Source organism: Pseudorasbora parva, chromosome 13, assembly GCF_024679245.1.
Source record: "Pseudorasbora parva isolate DD20220531a chromosome 13, ASM2467924v1, whole genome shotgun sequence".
In the NCBI taxonomy this organism is placed as follows: domain Eukaryota; kingdom Metazoa; phylum Chordata; class Actinopteri; order Cypriniformes; family Gobionidae; genus Pseudorasbora; species Pseudorasbora parva.
Genome location: NC_090184.1, coordinates 31,803,000 through 31,819,231, shown reverse-complemented (window position 1 = coordinate 31,819,231; position 16,232 = coordinate 31,803,000). Strand labels below are relative to the sequence as shown.

The following is a 16,232-nucleotide window of genomic DNA, read 5'->3' as shown; positions in this document are numbered from 1 at the left end:
ACTAAAACACAGTACTGTGCAGTACTGATTTTAATACAGTACTGTGCAAAAGTCTTAGGCATGTTAGTATTCTCACCCAAAAAGTGGTTTTAAGTCAAATTTTATTACAATTAATGGCGAAATGGAATGTTTGGAAAGTAAACTGTTATTTCTTATTGACACACTACAGCAAAATATCTAAATAACTGGCTTAACTATTTTTTGGGGGTGAAAAAATAACGTGCCTTAGAAGTTTGCACAGTACTGCATATCCATTGCATTCTCATTCTGTGGGCTGCTGGATGTGCAAAGTTCCCTCTTTGGCCCATGTCAGCAATTATGATGGATCCCCACCTGGCTTTTTTAACACCTCATCAAAACATACACTCACAATTGCCATTACAGATGCTCCTTGGGGCCCAGACGTTCTAGTTAATTTAGTTTTTTGCCACATTTCAGGGAATGTTGCGCATTTACCTCCTTAAGTGTCTCCTGCTTGAATTCCTTAATTTCAGTCCGCTTAATGAGATAATTTCAGAGTTACAAATTTATTCCAGATGATTAGCTCCTTGAAAATATCCATGCATATAAACATTGAGGCTCGTTACTAGGGCACAGATTACACACAGCATAATCTCTTGAAGGTCATTATGTGGACAATCTCACAAATTGTAGGGTATTTCAAAGCAATAGATGACTTATCTGCTTTGAATTCACTCCTCTATCCAATGTTAACCTTAGTCTTTTAAATAAAATATTTTAATGTAATGTGACTGTGCAAATGTACTCAGTGCATTGCATTGCTTCGTTCATCATAAGACAACTCTCATTGAATGGGTTTTTTAATTAAGTAATGCCTGTAGCCAGTGATACTTTATCCTTCATGTTAAGATGTACTAAAGTCCTCTAATGGAGCAGATGATATCATCGATTACCACTGACTGACAAGGATTAACTCCGTTCAGCCTCTCTCAGTCGTTTTTTTGGATTATATGTTTCATAATGGAATGGGTGTAAAGGCCCAGAACGTCACATTAAAATGAGATCATGGACTTGAATTATTTCTGCGCAGTGGATTTATCATCTCTCCAGCTTTTTAATGACATTAAAGCTTCAGTTTGTAGAAATGCTTTTCGTGGTTCCCTCTCGCTTGCCTACAGTTGTCTCATTCGGGGAGATTGAACATTCATACTTAAATCTCAGTCATTTGGAAAGTCGAAGAGGAAATGAAACTGACCCGTTGATGTTATCGGTTACAGTACATCGATGGGCCGTATATTATATAATAATATAATCAAGTTTAATCAAATGTGACCCTGTTAATTAATTACTTGTTTCTGGTCTTTCGTATTATGAATGTTTAATGAGTAATTTATTTAGTCTTAGTTTTCAGTTAATGTCATCTAGCCTAATCATCCTTTTCATATAGTAGCGACTACTTTTCACAAATCAACCAATTCCTAAAAAAAGTAAAATATAGCGTTTCATTCAATGTGTTACTTTCTTTGTAATTATTTATGAAATTTGGTTGAATTAACACATATAAACACTACCTTTATTCGACTTTCATTTTCAGTTTAGTTTTGAATAAAGTAGTTTGCTGATATTTGTTTGCGCTCTGTGCGTTTCCCTCCTAATATTTCTTATGAGTATAATGCTCTTTGGACATGTCTGTGGTTTTGGGTGGAGCTGTCCATTGGTGTTGGGACAGGGCCCTGAATACTTGTATTTGCACAAGGCACAGTCAGTGCTCATATTAGGAACCCGTGCCAATGCCTTGGGCATCCTGTTTATAGCAGTGATTCATGAGAATGTTCATTTGCATGAACAGAAACGGTGTGTCAAAAGTTTGCATGGAATTCACTAACTGCTTCAGATCATTTCCTTCTCATTAAATAGAAAACTGAAGGCAATACAAAGTTACTTAAGCCTCTGGAAACTGTGAGGAGATTCCCAAAGATTTGAATACATCACGATTGCTAGCTTTATATTTAGATGCTTAAAGAGAGAGTTCCCCCAAAAATGAAAATCCTGTCATCTACTCACCCTCAACGTTTTACTTTTCTGTCTTCAGCTGAACATAAAATAAGATATTTTGAAGAATATGGGTAACCAAACAGTTCATGGACCCTACTGACTTGTATAATATGGATAAAAATATTGTGCAAGTCATTGTGGCCCATCAACTGGTTACTGACATTTATTCAAAATATTTCCTTTTGTGTTCAGCAGAAGAAAACAACTGGTACAGGTTTGGAACAACTTGAGGGTGAGTAGATGACAGAATTTTACCTCTGTCCTCTAATGTTTCATTAGCATTCAGATGCTTACATCCTTAAATTATTTTATACTTTTTTCCCCTCCACTTCTGCTTAACTGAGAGATTTGGATGGACATTCTGGTTTGCTTAATCTGTCCGATCCCTTCACTATTCTTCCTGGAAAGAGCCGTGTGTGTCTGACCACTGTTACATCACAGCTCAACAGATGCAGCTCTGCCCCGCTGTGTCTGCTCGTTTTCTGAGCAAGTAACATGAGCTGGATTGAACCGTTAGAATCCAGAGCAATGAGTTCTCTTAGTCTGCACTGTTTTACCTAACCCAGCCTTTACTCTACTGATTTTACCTTCCGAAGTCACAGTAAAAACTTCTATTTAGCAAAGATGCATTAAATTTGATCAAAATTATCAGTAAAGACATTTATATTGTTACAAAATATTTCTATTTCAATCAAGTGCTGTTGTTTTGAATTTTTTATTAATCAAAAAAACCTTCAAATAAATAAATAAAAAAGCAGCACAACTGTTTTCCAGACCAGCATCTTAGAATGGTTTCTGAAGGATCCTGCAGCACCGAAAACTGAAGTTAAAGGAAAATGCCACTGTTTTAGAAAAGAGGTTCATTTTCCAACTCCCATAGAGATAAACAGTTGATTTTTACCATTGTCAGATCCATTAAGATGATCTTCGGGTAGGGTAGTAGTATTTTTAGCATAGCTTAGCATAGATAATTGAATCTGATTAGACCGTTAGCATCTTGCTCAAAAAAATACCAAAGAGTTTCAATATTTTTCCTATTTAAAACTAGGGGTGTGACTGTTAGTATATAACCGTGAGACTGACGGTTATAATTAAACACTGTCATTAGAACTCTATAACTGCCAAAACTGTGTTCTTAATATTTTTTACAAACATAAAAAAAAAAGATGCACTCCGGGGGGAAATTGAATCAGCAGACGAGGGAAACAGAGGAGTTAGTGTTTCTTCTGAGGCTGCTACTGCTGGAGATGATTTGGGAGAGGTCGTTGCTCCCCCTACCAAGAAGAGAAATCTTGGAGATCATCATCTCCTTGATAAACGGAGGTCTGAAATCTCTGCCCCTTTACCGATCAGAGCGTGCGCTGACATGGAATTAACCCGCTATCTTCAAGAACAACCAATTGACCCTATGGCTAATCCACTAGCAATGTGGAGAGACAATGAAACACGCTATCCGCTCTTAGCAAAATTGGCACGTAAATACACCAACATGCTTCACCATGTACATGACCTGACCGGATTACTTTTGAGTGTGCGTCCTTATATGATGAACACAGTGTACACCGCGCTCACATGCACCAAGCTATAATGTTAACAAGAGAGGGATAAACTTTTTATTTCGTAAGAAGTTATGAAGATAACGTTGGCATAATGACACTGTCCCTAAACCTACACATGTAGGCAAACAATCAACTACTTTAACTGCGCTTGACATTAGAATTTATTTTTTCTGAGATGATTATTACACTTTACAACAAATAAATATCTTTTATCAAACCGTATAAGTCCTGGTGGCCGTTGAGAGTTGCTATGGCATCCGTAAACAAATTCCTGCTGCTGGAGAGGACGGCGTCGACATCTGATGCGGTAGTCAAACTGAAAGCTGGAATGATTGCATATAGTGGCACATATCGATTAAGTTGATAACCTGCTGTTTCAAACATTAAGTTAACAATTTATTTTTCCATACAGGCTGTGGCCTGAGTCCTGTTTATGACTGTCAGACTGTTAATGCATTTTTTATTCAAACTAAGTTGTCCTATAACAGATGGTTATGTTACGAACCGTCACATTTGACTCACATCATAACCGTCGTCAACAATTCTGAAACCGGCACACCCCTATTTAAAACTTGACTCTTCTGTAGTTATATCATGCACTAAGACCGATGGGAAATAAACGTTTTCTAGGCTTATATGGCTAGGAACTATACTCTCATTCCTGCGTAATCAAGAAATTTTGCTGCCATACCATGAGTGCAGCGGCGCAATGATATTATGTAGTGTTTACATGAACGCTAAACAAAGTGATTTGTTTTACTTGCGCACAATGCACAAATATGCAGTTTCCTGCTGTTTGCACATAACTATTCTTCTATATTGGTTCTTTTTTTTTGTTGGTTTAAAAAATCTGATCGAAATTTCATTCGGATCAAGCTCAACAGGATCGATTAAGGGGTTAACATGAAGGCTTTTCAGCCCGATTAAGATTTGTATTGTCGTATTGATTGTCAGTACGATTACTAATGATCTATTTGGTTGCGTGTAAATGTATTTGACCATTCACGTGCTATAAGCCTCCGAAGAGAACTGAATTTGGGATTGTCTTTTAATATCATGCACGTCCTGCTCTTTATTTTCTCATTCATGCATGTTTCATCTCACTCTAACTAGTGTCGATATCTTTAAGTTGTACTTTGTACTTTTTTAAGTTGTACTGCTTTGTAGATAATATACCAATACAGTACTGTTACGTAGATGACACCAAAAAGATATCGCCATACTGCCCAGCACTACATGGGGTTAAGTACTTTACTCAAGTATATTTGTGTTATTGGTTTCATGGGTCACCCTATAACACACCTGAGATTTAAACTTATGATATTTTTTTTCATTACCAGCCCTAGAGCTTTAATTACAGAGCCACCGTTACATCATTAAGGTCATGTTTCTTGCCCTGGTCTTTGGCATGATCGCACATCTGTGGTCAGGTAGATGCTACTAAACGCTGAGCGCTGGGTGTTAGCAGGCCCTGGGAGATTGAGAGTCCAGACTGCTGAACTCTGTAACATGACACCTGATTGAGGACTTGCTCAGTGTGTTCTGTTACAGGCCATTAACCACTGGAAAGTTTTTTTCCAGGCAATCTCTCCTGACTTATATAAAGGGTGCAGGGAGGGATTCTGTATAACAAAGACAATGTGGGAGGGTGACAAGACTCGCTGTTAGTTTGACTGTGAGGACTGATACAGTCTTGTTGTTGGTGTTTACTTGTCTTTTCCCTTCCCTCTTCAGTTTTCTGTAGTGCACGTGCCATCTGTATTCATGAAACATCATCTTAAATGATATGAACAAATAGCTCAATTGACATTGGTGATAGCTTTCTGAATGGTACTTGTAGTATTGTCATGATACTGTAATTTCCATTTTAATACGATACCATGAAAAATAGAACTATTCGATACCATTTATGATACCAAGGGGGTTAACAAAACAAAAAAAGACAAGTGAACAGTTTGACACGCGATCTGAATCACGAATGGTCTTGAGAGAGGAAATGACATTGACCATTGGTGGCTGTATTTAAGTAACTGTAGAGTTTTTTGATGTATAAGGTCATTATCTCTGGCTAGTGCAAGATAGATTAGACACACAACGTGTTAGCAGTAGCCTGGTGCGCTAAATATAAGCAGGAAAATCATTGCAAAGTGTTCAGGCTAATTTCTTGTGTTTATTCCACAAGATTTATTGATAAGCTGTTTGATTTTTAATTATTTGATTATTTTCTAATTTCACTTACCCTGCTGTGCATGAACATATGAGGCATCGGCTGATGCGCTAGGACTAAAGGCTTTAGCTTCAAGCTTAATTGAATTATTCTCTAATCGGTTGCATAGTATGTTGTGGATATATCCTGCAAATGCATACTGCAGTCCCTTTTGTCTTGTTCTCTCAGATATTTCACCTGTTCGGGTTTGCTAAAATTGACTCTATCTCCTTGTCTTGACACCGGCGCATACATACTGTAATAGATGTGGCAGGCGCAAAGCTTAACTAAGGAGGGCTGGGCTTAGCGAAGGGTCAATTATAAATTGCTATTCACTGATAATCTTCCTTTTAAATTAGCTGTTAACCGCCGCCACTGATTCAGTGAGTCTGAATTCAAGAACTAAATCAGACCCATTTGGGAAGGAATCGTTCAGATTGTTTTTGTGAACTGGATCAATACATTTATTGAAAATATCTGAAAAAAACTCGGGCCGTTATTACAATTTTCAGTGGGAACTGACTTCGGTTTTGGTCTTTTTCTTACACAAGGCTGTTGTAAGAATGCATAGACTTGTTTGATATTTTTGTGCAAAAGTCTCACAAAACAGTCCTTCCAGAAAAATGCAGATTTTCTTTGATTGTTGCAGGTAAATATCCTTGATTTTGAGGCACGTTTTCTTAAAAACTGCAATAGAATATGCAGGATGTTTATGCAATTTTATTCGATGAAATTGCGGGGACTTGCGAAAACCACGGTTTGATGAAAAAGATTTTAAAAAAGTAATTCCCCAAACACTCTGTTCTCTCTAGGCTACTACCTTCCGGTCTCAGAAAAAAAGAGTAATTTCTTATTACTTCATATGATAAGCAAGCATACTACATCACAGAAAGTGATGGGAACATTTAAGTTCTCATCTTGTTTTATTCCAGACCTTAATAAACACATGGCTGAAACTTACAAAACATTGTAACATTAACATGAGTCAAACAAGTTCTTTAGCTTTACAGAAGGAATATGCTACAATATCTGTAAAAATGTCATGTAACACACAGGCTTATTTTTGTTGGCAAATGATAATGATTTGCGTGCTTCATCATGGTTTCATCGCGGTTTTTGCAGCTTTGCGAGGATGATGCAATTACGTCACTTCATAACGTTTCCATGGCAGTAGGGTGAAATGGCTGCTCTTGTGTGAAGTAAACACACTTTTTGCTAAGATATGTGTTTTTTGCAACGAAAATGCAGGGATTATGAAATCATGCAAGCCTCGCATATTTTGCATAAGGAAATTGGCAATTAATGTGGCGTGGCAGTGACTGCACTGGGAGATTTTTCATCCTTCTAAAAAGGAAAATCTGAGGTGTGGTCATATTTTGGCTTTCACAAAAGTCCTAAGGGAAATTTTAACGAGGATGGCTATCCTGTCTGCAGAACATGCAAGAAGAAGGTTGCTGCAAAAGGTGGAAATGCTTCAAATCTGCCGTCTTCGTGACCATCATCCACTGTTTTATATAGCGAACGCAAGGCACGTTAAATTTGACCTCAATACCAAGACTACGTCTGCAAAATAATTGGACACAATATTGTTTTGAGTTGAAATATTTTATCTCACTCACTTGAAAAAAGTTTGCAGCAAGTGGCTTTGAGACAAAGATGAATGAACAAGTCCAAACAAGACTAGGGTGACATTTAAAAGATAATAATGTATATTCATTGTACATTTATTACACAGATTTTTGTAATAACCACATATTATGGTCACATATTGAATTGAGATTGTTTTAAATCTTGCCTGTTCATAAATCCATATTGTACAGTGTACAAAACAATCCAGATATGATTGCAACAATATTATAGTAGTATTAATAGTAAAGTCCTATGAATTAATTTTCAGTACAATCAAAAACAGAGATGAAAGACAGCAAGTTGCATTTTGAATGAAATGAGATAACAAAAAAACCAACAGCTTTTAACACATGTTTCTTGATCATATATTAGAGTGGCTTTTGAAGGATCATGTGACACTAATGAGAGAAACATTTATTATTAAACTCTTATTACATATGCACTGATAAATCTTACTCTTGCTGGGCTCAGATTTTTTGTATTTGTATTTAGTGATTAAGAAAATGTAATGTTTCGATTTTACCTTTATTTTATATTAGCCTAAAGCTGTGGATTGTCATGTTGTTTATATTTGAGATTCTCTGATCACTTTTCTATAGTCCTCTAATGCCTAGTCTTTTTCTTCTTCAGGAGCCAATCAAATCCAGAGCACCTCAACTTCATTTGGAATATAGATTTTATAAACAGCTGGGAAATTCAGGTAAGCCCCACAGCCTTTCGAGAATCATGTGTTTTATGGTTTATGAAAAGCACCACCTCCTCATCCTGTGTGAGACTGATCATCCTTCAGTTGTGTGCTGAGAATTATGGGGGCGGCGAGCTCCAACCTTTTGATGTGGCTGTTTCACCCATCAGCAGCAAGTGACACTGGGTCTAAAATGGGATTGTGATTAAGGGGGTATAAAGTGAGAGTTTACCTAGGTGAAGTCCACTGTGAGGAGATGTGTTATTGCATAATGACTGTGTCTCCCTCCTAGATTAAAAAAAATCATTTGTTTTATGAAGGAGGTTATAATGGATTAAATCTGTATGATTGGTCCGCTACTCCCGGACATTTTTATTGTAATTACCATACATGTCGTGAAGAGAAGGCTGAACTTTGATCCTTTTAAGCTCTACAATGAAAAGGATGAGCAGCTTGTACAAATCCTTGGTGCAGCCGTCCATTTGATCACTGAACCGGAAGGTTGACTGTGCTGCTCTTATTCACATCGACTTGTAGCCACCCTGCAATGCAATGATCTCATTCACCGAACGCCTGTCTCCACAGCCGGGATCTGATCCCCTGCCAGATCACCGGAGCCACTGCTGCCACCCCTGCAACATTAATAGCCAGTGAAAGTGCAGGCGTGCAAGGCAGGCCCGCTATATTTATATCTACATGACTCCTCGCGGCTGGGTTGCCATTATCGAATGTCCAGCACGTGACTGATTGCTCTCGAGAAGAAAGCCATATGTCCATGGGTGTGCAGAGAGAAAATAAACATGGCCGGCTATCATGTTTAGGTTGCTGCTGCTGTTTTGATCAAGATCTTTCACAAAATGGAAGAACATTTAGTCTGAGAACATTGAGTCTGTCTTTTATCAAGTGTAATAGAACTTTCTATGATATAGATTTAAAGGTATATTAAAAGGATAATTCACACACAACTGAAAACTCTGGAGGCATTTGCTCAACATTATGTCTTTCTCTGTAGGACTTTATTTATTCTGTGGAATAAACAAAAGATATTGTGAAGTAGGTTTCATATGTTTGTTCATACAAAGTATTTTGGGTCCAGAACAACACTGGACTCAATATCTTAAATGTTCCACAGAATAAAGACATTTTAACTTTTCTTTTGCTTGTCTGCTTCAGACTGTTTTTTGCAGTTTAGAGAGTGTTAGATTATATCCTCCCTCTCTGATGCCTTTTTGCCAGTGCATGTAATTCATCCTTACCCTGGATCCAAGGCCTAAACCACAGGATTCAGACATGGGACATAACAAAAGACCACTAGGCTCAAAATGTGAAGAGATATTCAGGCCTAACAGATGCATGCATCTTAAAAGTGAAACGACTTTTGTGCTGCTTTCTTATTCGTTCTAGAAAATGCATTGCTATTTTGAAATGTAGTTTTACATTACTCGGCCTATGATTCTCAGTGTGACATTGGATCTTACACAACCTTACCTTCTGGTAATGCATATCCTTATACTTCAAAGTGAACATCGCTTTCCAAAGCAAGTCAGTGGGGGCCAGTGATTCACAGTTGCAAATCTGGATCTAAAGGTTTTATGAAGCCAACTAAACCAGACCTCCAGCTTTCCCAAGGAATCCTTTCAAAGGATCTGCCATTGTGAGACTTGTCTTAAGCCACCGGAGAACCTCTGCTCACTTAAACCTGCAGCTAAAGTAGAGTGTTAATTCTCTACTGTCCTGGAAATGAGAAGAGTCCCGGTCATGTTAGGATACTTCTCGGGGTGTATTGCTCTTTCTAACTGCGGATAATGTGATCTCACAATCCCACTTTTATCATAAATAGGATCTTTGTTTTGCCCATTGACAGTTGTACACCTTAAATGCCTTGCACTTTTATTCCTCTGTCAATTATTTAGAGCATTTTAAAGTGCAATGAATGGAGAAATTGCTGCTGTGTTTGCTTGTGTTTCTTGTTTAAAATAGCTTGTGTTTAAATTTTTAATTGCTATTGTGCTGCTGATTAAAGCTTTCGAGTTATTTTTAGCCGAGTTGCATTTTGTGACTGTGACTTGGTTAGTGGCTTTTCAATCGTTGCGTTCAATCTGTGACATCTGGGAAAAACGGGGTCATGGCACTCTCTGCAGTTCAGGCTGTGGATGTTTTATGCAGCAGGACAGATAACGCAAACCCTCTCATCTCCTGAATCACACTGGAACCTGTGCCGGGCGGAACGATCACGTTTCAGTCCCTGATTGTTCTCCACTGTCCTGCTAATGGAATCAGGGCCTTGTTCTCCTGCTGCATGCTGAATCTTTAATATGCAAGCATTCATTCGGGCATGTGTGCTAACTTTGGCATTCCAGTGCGTCTGCGCTGAGAGGACATGTGTTTGATGAACAATGAGTTGTGTTGTTTTCACTCCGGCTCTGTTAGTGATGTGAGCAAGTGGGGTTTTAAAATGGCAGGAAAAATATCCTTGTTGGTCTTTAGCGTCAATGAAGTTGTTAAAAGTGGAACGGTGAAAACATTTAAAGCCCACAACAATTGCTCTATCCAAAATCAAATACTTCCCTACCATATAGTATGCAAGAACAGTATGCAAAATGAGTAGCATATCCGAATACATAGTAACCGAAAGCAGTAGGCGAAACGTACCCGGATGACCTATTTGATTCTGAAGTGTGCTTTCAATGGACACTTTATTATCCCATGAGGCCAGGGGAGAGAATTTATACATGAAAGTAAAGCGATGCAACTGTCGTGTCGTGTGACTGTAACATGGTGGATGTAGTTGGTCAGAATTTCATTCTTACTGCCCATATTCATACTGTAAAGAACTTTTTTTAGTGGTTGTGAAGTACATTTAAATTCAAATGTAGTACCTACTCAGACAGCATGCAATTTCAGATGCAACAAATAGCTTTGAGAAACAAAGTTTGTACAAAAGTACAAAGATACTTTTAGGGTCTTTGTACTGCACATCACAGGCTTTATTTATGGATACAATGGACTGTGCTTCCTCTCATAACCCTGCTTTCTGTCACTATAATAATTAGTCATATTTTTCTTTTCTTTGGTATAATTTGAAACACTTTAAGAACTTGCGATGACCTTGTTTACAATTCAGGGAAGTGTTCTAGCTGCGCATGGTTGTAATTTTCCTCCCTCTGATTGCCGAGTTGGCGTTGGGTTTTAACCTCGGATCTGGTGCTTTGATGAGTCAGCTTCCTGGCTGCAGTCTTGCCATGGGCACATCCATCATCAATGTGGTTTCCAAACAGATCCGGCTGGCTAAAGTGCAGGCAGGTGTGTGCGCGTGTTCGGGGACCCCCACCCGTGGGAATGACGTTTGCCAGATCAGGTAAATCCTTGTATAATCCCCCTGGAGCTGGGCTTTCCTAGGCTTGTCTCAGTGCGTCTCATGTGCCTCTGCATCTGACCATTGGGCCAAAGCGCGCACACGTGGGATCTGGCACAGGCGACCTGGAATTGAATTGGAAATTGACTGCTGTTGGGCAGCAGTTAAGAACTGTGTGTCCTTGAGGTCTTGTTTTGTGGAGTCACAGATTTTTTTGGGACAGCATAAAAAAAACCTAATCCTGCAGAACACCTGTTATTTGTACCAGACTATTTGCTTTGGTCTGTAACATTGCATTTTAACAGTAGAACTACCAGGTCGGGCCTTTTCGACATTTTTATATTTTGCAATGTAATAATGGGAATTAAAACCCATATAGCTGTAGTTCCCTGACTTTTCCTAAATGTGCATATATATTGTTCTTATATTGTTATTTTATTTAAATTACACAACACAAAAGAGTTCTAAGTATTTCTACCTAGAACGACCATAACGGTCAAGCTGACCATTCAAATTACAGATGCCGTATGCCACGTATTGTTTCAGTTTTTGCTAGTTTTTCCCACCAGTGAAGATGCGTGTCACTATTGCCTAGCAACTTTCTAGTTGTTTTAAGAGATTGACTGGCATAGAGGTTTTAGCCTTGCTTTAGTTTAGAGCTTTGATGATGCCGGTGGCTGTAAGGGATTGTTACCGATTCGTGTGATACAAACATTTCCAATAACTCCAGAGCGTTGTAAAGTCCTGTACTGAAAAAAGATAGATCTAATAATTTCCACAACAACATGTTTTTAATCTAACAAAATATTCCAGATTTGTTGGCACTTTCACCTTCAAGTGCAGTCTATAAGCTGTTACACAATTATATATTACAAAAAATGTTGCAATATGTAGACCTATTTGTTTTTGCTTGGCGCTCGGTGCTCCATTTAGTCCATGTTCGACTTTATTTGAATTTAGTTTGAGGATTTTTACTTAGCTTTATTATAAAACCTCAATAGAAGCTTCAAATGTAAATATGACATGACAAAAATGACATTCGGTGCAGTCTAGTACGGACATTTAGAATGATCGTTATGGCCATTTTAGTAGTTATAGAATTCTGGTAGTTATATTGTTAAGTAGTACAGTGATTTATTTTTGTATGCAACATGGTGCTAGGGGTGGATGATATAAACAATTAAATGAAAATAAAAAATATATAAAATTATTAGGGCTGGGCAAGTTAGCGCGTTATCACGTAAACGCATTTATTAATTAACGCCAACAATTATTTTATCGCGCATTAACGTAGTTATATATTATTATATTGAAAGGCCGTTGCTCACTACCTCTGAATACACATACAGACAAACTATTGGTCACAGGAGAATACAGCGCTGTCTGTAGCCTAAGCCAAGGGCTTGACATTCTTTGTCTGGGACAAATAAAATATAAAAATAACCAGAAACGCGAGAATGATTCAGATTTTGTTGTTTTTATTATATTCAGTGTAAACAGCGATTGATGAGCGTTGAGGCTCGCACTGCACGTCTCTTTGTGAGAGACATTCGTGGAGAAATCAAAACAATTGAGCAGCAATATAAACTCACAGAAGAAACATACTGGGGTAAAACTGAGTTTTTTTGTAGGTGTTGATATTTATGATTTATGATATTTTTAATAACACAAGTTGACTTTGCAATCGTGAATTGTGTTGCATGAATGGTGAAGCCTAGTTCAATAAACAATAGCCTAATTAGGGCCCAAGCCCTGAAAGGGCGCAGAGCCCTATTGTTCTTCTAAGGATTATTTTTTGTTATTATTAGGGCCCAAGCCCTGAAAGGGCGCAGAGCCCTATTGTTCTTCTAAGAATTATTAGGGCCCAAGCCCTGAAAGGGCGCAGAGCCCTATTGTTCTTCTAAGGATTATTTGTTATTAGGGCCCAAGCCCTGAAAGGGCGCAGAGCCCTATTGTTCTTCTAAGGATTTTTCTTATTATTATTATTATATATTATTATTTTTTTTACCGACTATTTGGGCATTTTTGGGGCCCTTCCCATGCTCGAAAACTCTTGAAACTTTGCACACGCATCAGAATGCGCGGCCATCAGGGCCGGGCTGAGGCTGGGACCCGGGCGTGGCAGGGGGGCTCGACAGCGCCCCCTAAAGTGGGGTCTGAAAACGTGGTCTATAAATCAAACACACTTCCACGTACATATATGAAACTCGGTACACATATAGAGCTCCTCGGGCCGAACAACTTTCGTGCTCTAAGTTATGTGTCAGCCCAACAGGAAGTGAGCTATTATGGGTTGTTCGGAAAACGCATGCTCTGGAATTTGCGATACTCCTCCTAGACGATTGACCCGATCAGCACCAAACTCGGTCAGCCTGAAGTCAAGACACTGAGGATGCTAAATTGCGAGCAACTTTCTGATTTCTCAAACGGTTTGGCCATGGCGAAGAGACGAATTTAGGGCGAGAAAAAGGAAACAGGAAGTGTGTTATAACTTTTGCATACATTAATTCATTTTGATGAAACTTCAGCTGTGTGCTCGTTGTAAGAGGCCGATCACATGGATATGACTTTTGTGAGGCAAAGTTAGAGCGCCACCAACTGGCAGCAGGAAGTGTAGCACTTTCAAAAATGCTTTAAATCCCCATCTTATTTTCACCCGATTTACTTCAAACTTCATCAGTATTATGTCAAAACATGGCAGATATAGACATATGAATGGATTCCTGATTCTAGAAAAACTGTTGTCATGGCAACGTGTCAAAGTCTAATAATCTTTTTTGGTGTTTTTGAGACTCTTCACATGCTTGAAATTGCATGAAACTCAACACACACATAAGACATAATGTCCAGAAGATGCAAGCAAAGATTCAGAAACGGGCGTGGTAGAGGGGCTCAGTAGCGCCATCTTTTGTCCAAAGCGGGGGGTTAGTTTTATCTACATTCACCAAACTCGGTATATATATTGTACATTTCGAGCCGGACAACTTTCTAATTTACAGTCATTAGCTCTGATCAACAGGAAGTCAGATAATTTGGTTGGAAGATAACAAGAAGTGGAAAGCGAGCTCTGAGTTTTTACCTTCTCCTCAAAAGCGATTCATTCAATCTCCTCCAAACTCGGACAACATGAAGTAAATATACAGAAGATGCTAAAATGCGAACGGTTATTGGATATCTCAAACGGTGTTCCCGTAGCAAAAGCCTAAAAAACACAAAATAGGGACACAAGTACCTGGTTCATAAATAAGGCTATACTCCCACCTGCTGGTTATTCTATATATCACACTGGCTGTTTTTCTGTTTTTTTCCCCTGTTTTTTCAACACTTGTGCTCTCCCTTAAATGACCAGTAGAGGGCAATATTGTATAAGTTTTCAAGCAAAAAACCTTGCCTCTGTGTGTGTGTGTGTGTGTGTGAATGATTTTCTAGCCTGGTGGGGACTTCAACCTGAATGCACACAGACTCATGGGGACTTCCCAATGGGTACAAAAGCTTATAAATCAGACAGAATGAGTTCTTTTCAAGAAAGTTTTTTTTGTGATGGGTAGGTTTAGGGGCAGGAGCAGTGTAGGATGACAGAATATATGGTTTGTACAGCATAAAAACCATTACGTCTATAAGTCCCCAGAAAGATAGTGAACCAGACGTGTGTGTGTGTGTGTGTGTGTGTGTGTGTGTGTGTGTGTGTGTGTGTGTGTGTGTGTGTGTGTGTGTGTGTTGTGGATGGGGGTGGGCTGAGCTGATTTGAGTTGCCTGCAGCATACTTCAGCATTACTACTGTGTGTGTGTGTGTGTGTGTGTGTGTGTGTGTGTGTGTGTGTGTGTGTGTGTGTGTGTGTGTGTGTGTGTGTTGTTCTAGCCTGGTGGGGACTTTAACCTGAATGCACACAGACTCATGGGGACACGTGTCACTGTAGGGACCTAAACTGAGGTCCCAATGGGTACAAAAGCTTATAAATCAAACATAATGAGTTCTTTTGAAAATGTAAAAATTCAGAAAGTTTTGTGTGATGGGTAGGTTTAGGGCTAGGGGCATTGTAGGGGGACAGAATATATGGTTTGTACAGCATAAAAACCATTACATCTATGAGTCTCCAAAAAGATAGTGAACCAGACACTAGTGTAAGTGTGTGTGTGTGTGTGTGTGTGTGTGTGTGTGTGTGTGTGTGTGTGTGTGTGTGTGTGTGTGTGTGTGTGTGTGTGTGTGTGTGTGTGTCTGTCTGTGTGTGTGTGTGTGTGTGTGTGTGTGTGTGTGTGTGTGTGTGTGTGTGTGTGTGTGTGTGTGTGTGTGTGTGTGTGTCTGTGTGTGTGCCACTCTTCTGTCTAAAAAGATTACCTGTCAATGCTGTGCTTTGGCCTGCATTAAAGGATAAAACATATTATTCTGGGTTTGAATAAAAAAATAAATGTATAAAACCAGTTTATTTGTAGGGCATTGACAATATTGTTTTATATAATTAGCTAAATATTTGTGTAAATACAAATAATTATTAATAAAAAATATATAAATATAAAAAAACATTACTAACAAAGGAAAAAACACATTTGAGTGTCTTTAAAAAAAAAAAAGTAGTGTAACTTAAAAATTAGAAGATTAATGGCTTTTGTTTAAGGACAAAAATGAGAACCAATAAGCTATTGGTTTGATTTTGTGTCTCTGTCACAACCCCCCCCCCCCCCCCCCTCTCAGGATCACTCTATGTGTGTGTGTGTGTGTGTGTGTGTGTGTGTGTGTGTGTGTGTGTGTGTGTGTGTGTGTGTGTGTGTGGAGGGGGTCTCTCT

At 38.6% G+C, this 16,232-nt stretch overlaps 1 protein-coding gene across 4 annotated transcripts in view; it reads left to right on the top strand.

Annotated features, from left to right (window-relative positions):
- csnk1g2b (casein kinase 1, gamma 2b) overlaps nt 1-16,232 on the top strand; it is a 69,901-nt gene that overhangs the window by 17,436 nt on the left and 36,233 nt on the right. For all 4 annotated transcript variants that reach the window (XM_067413947.1, XM_067413948.1, XM_067413945.1 and 1 more), the window contains one exon: nt 8,041-8,110. In XM_067413947.1, the coding sequence (XP_067270048.1) occupies nt 8,041-8,110 (70 nt within the window). The remainder of the gene's footprint in view (nt 1-8,040; nt 8,111-16,232) is intronic.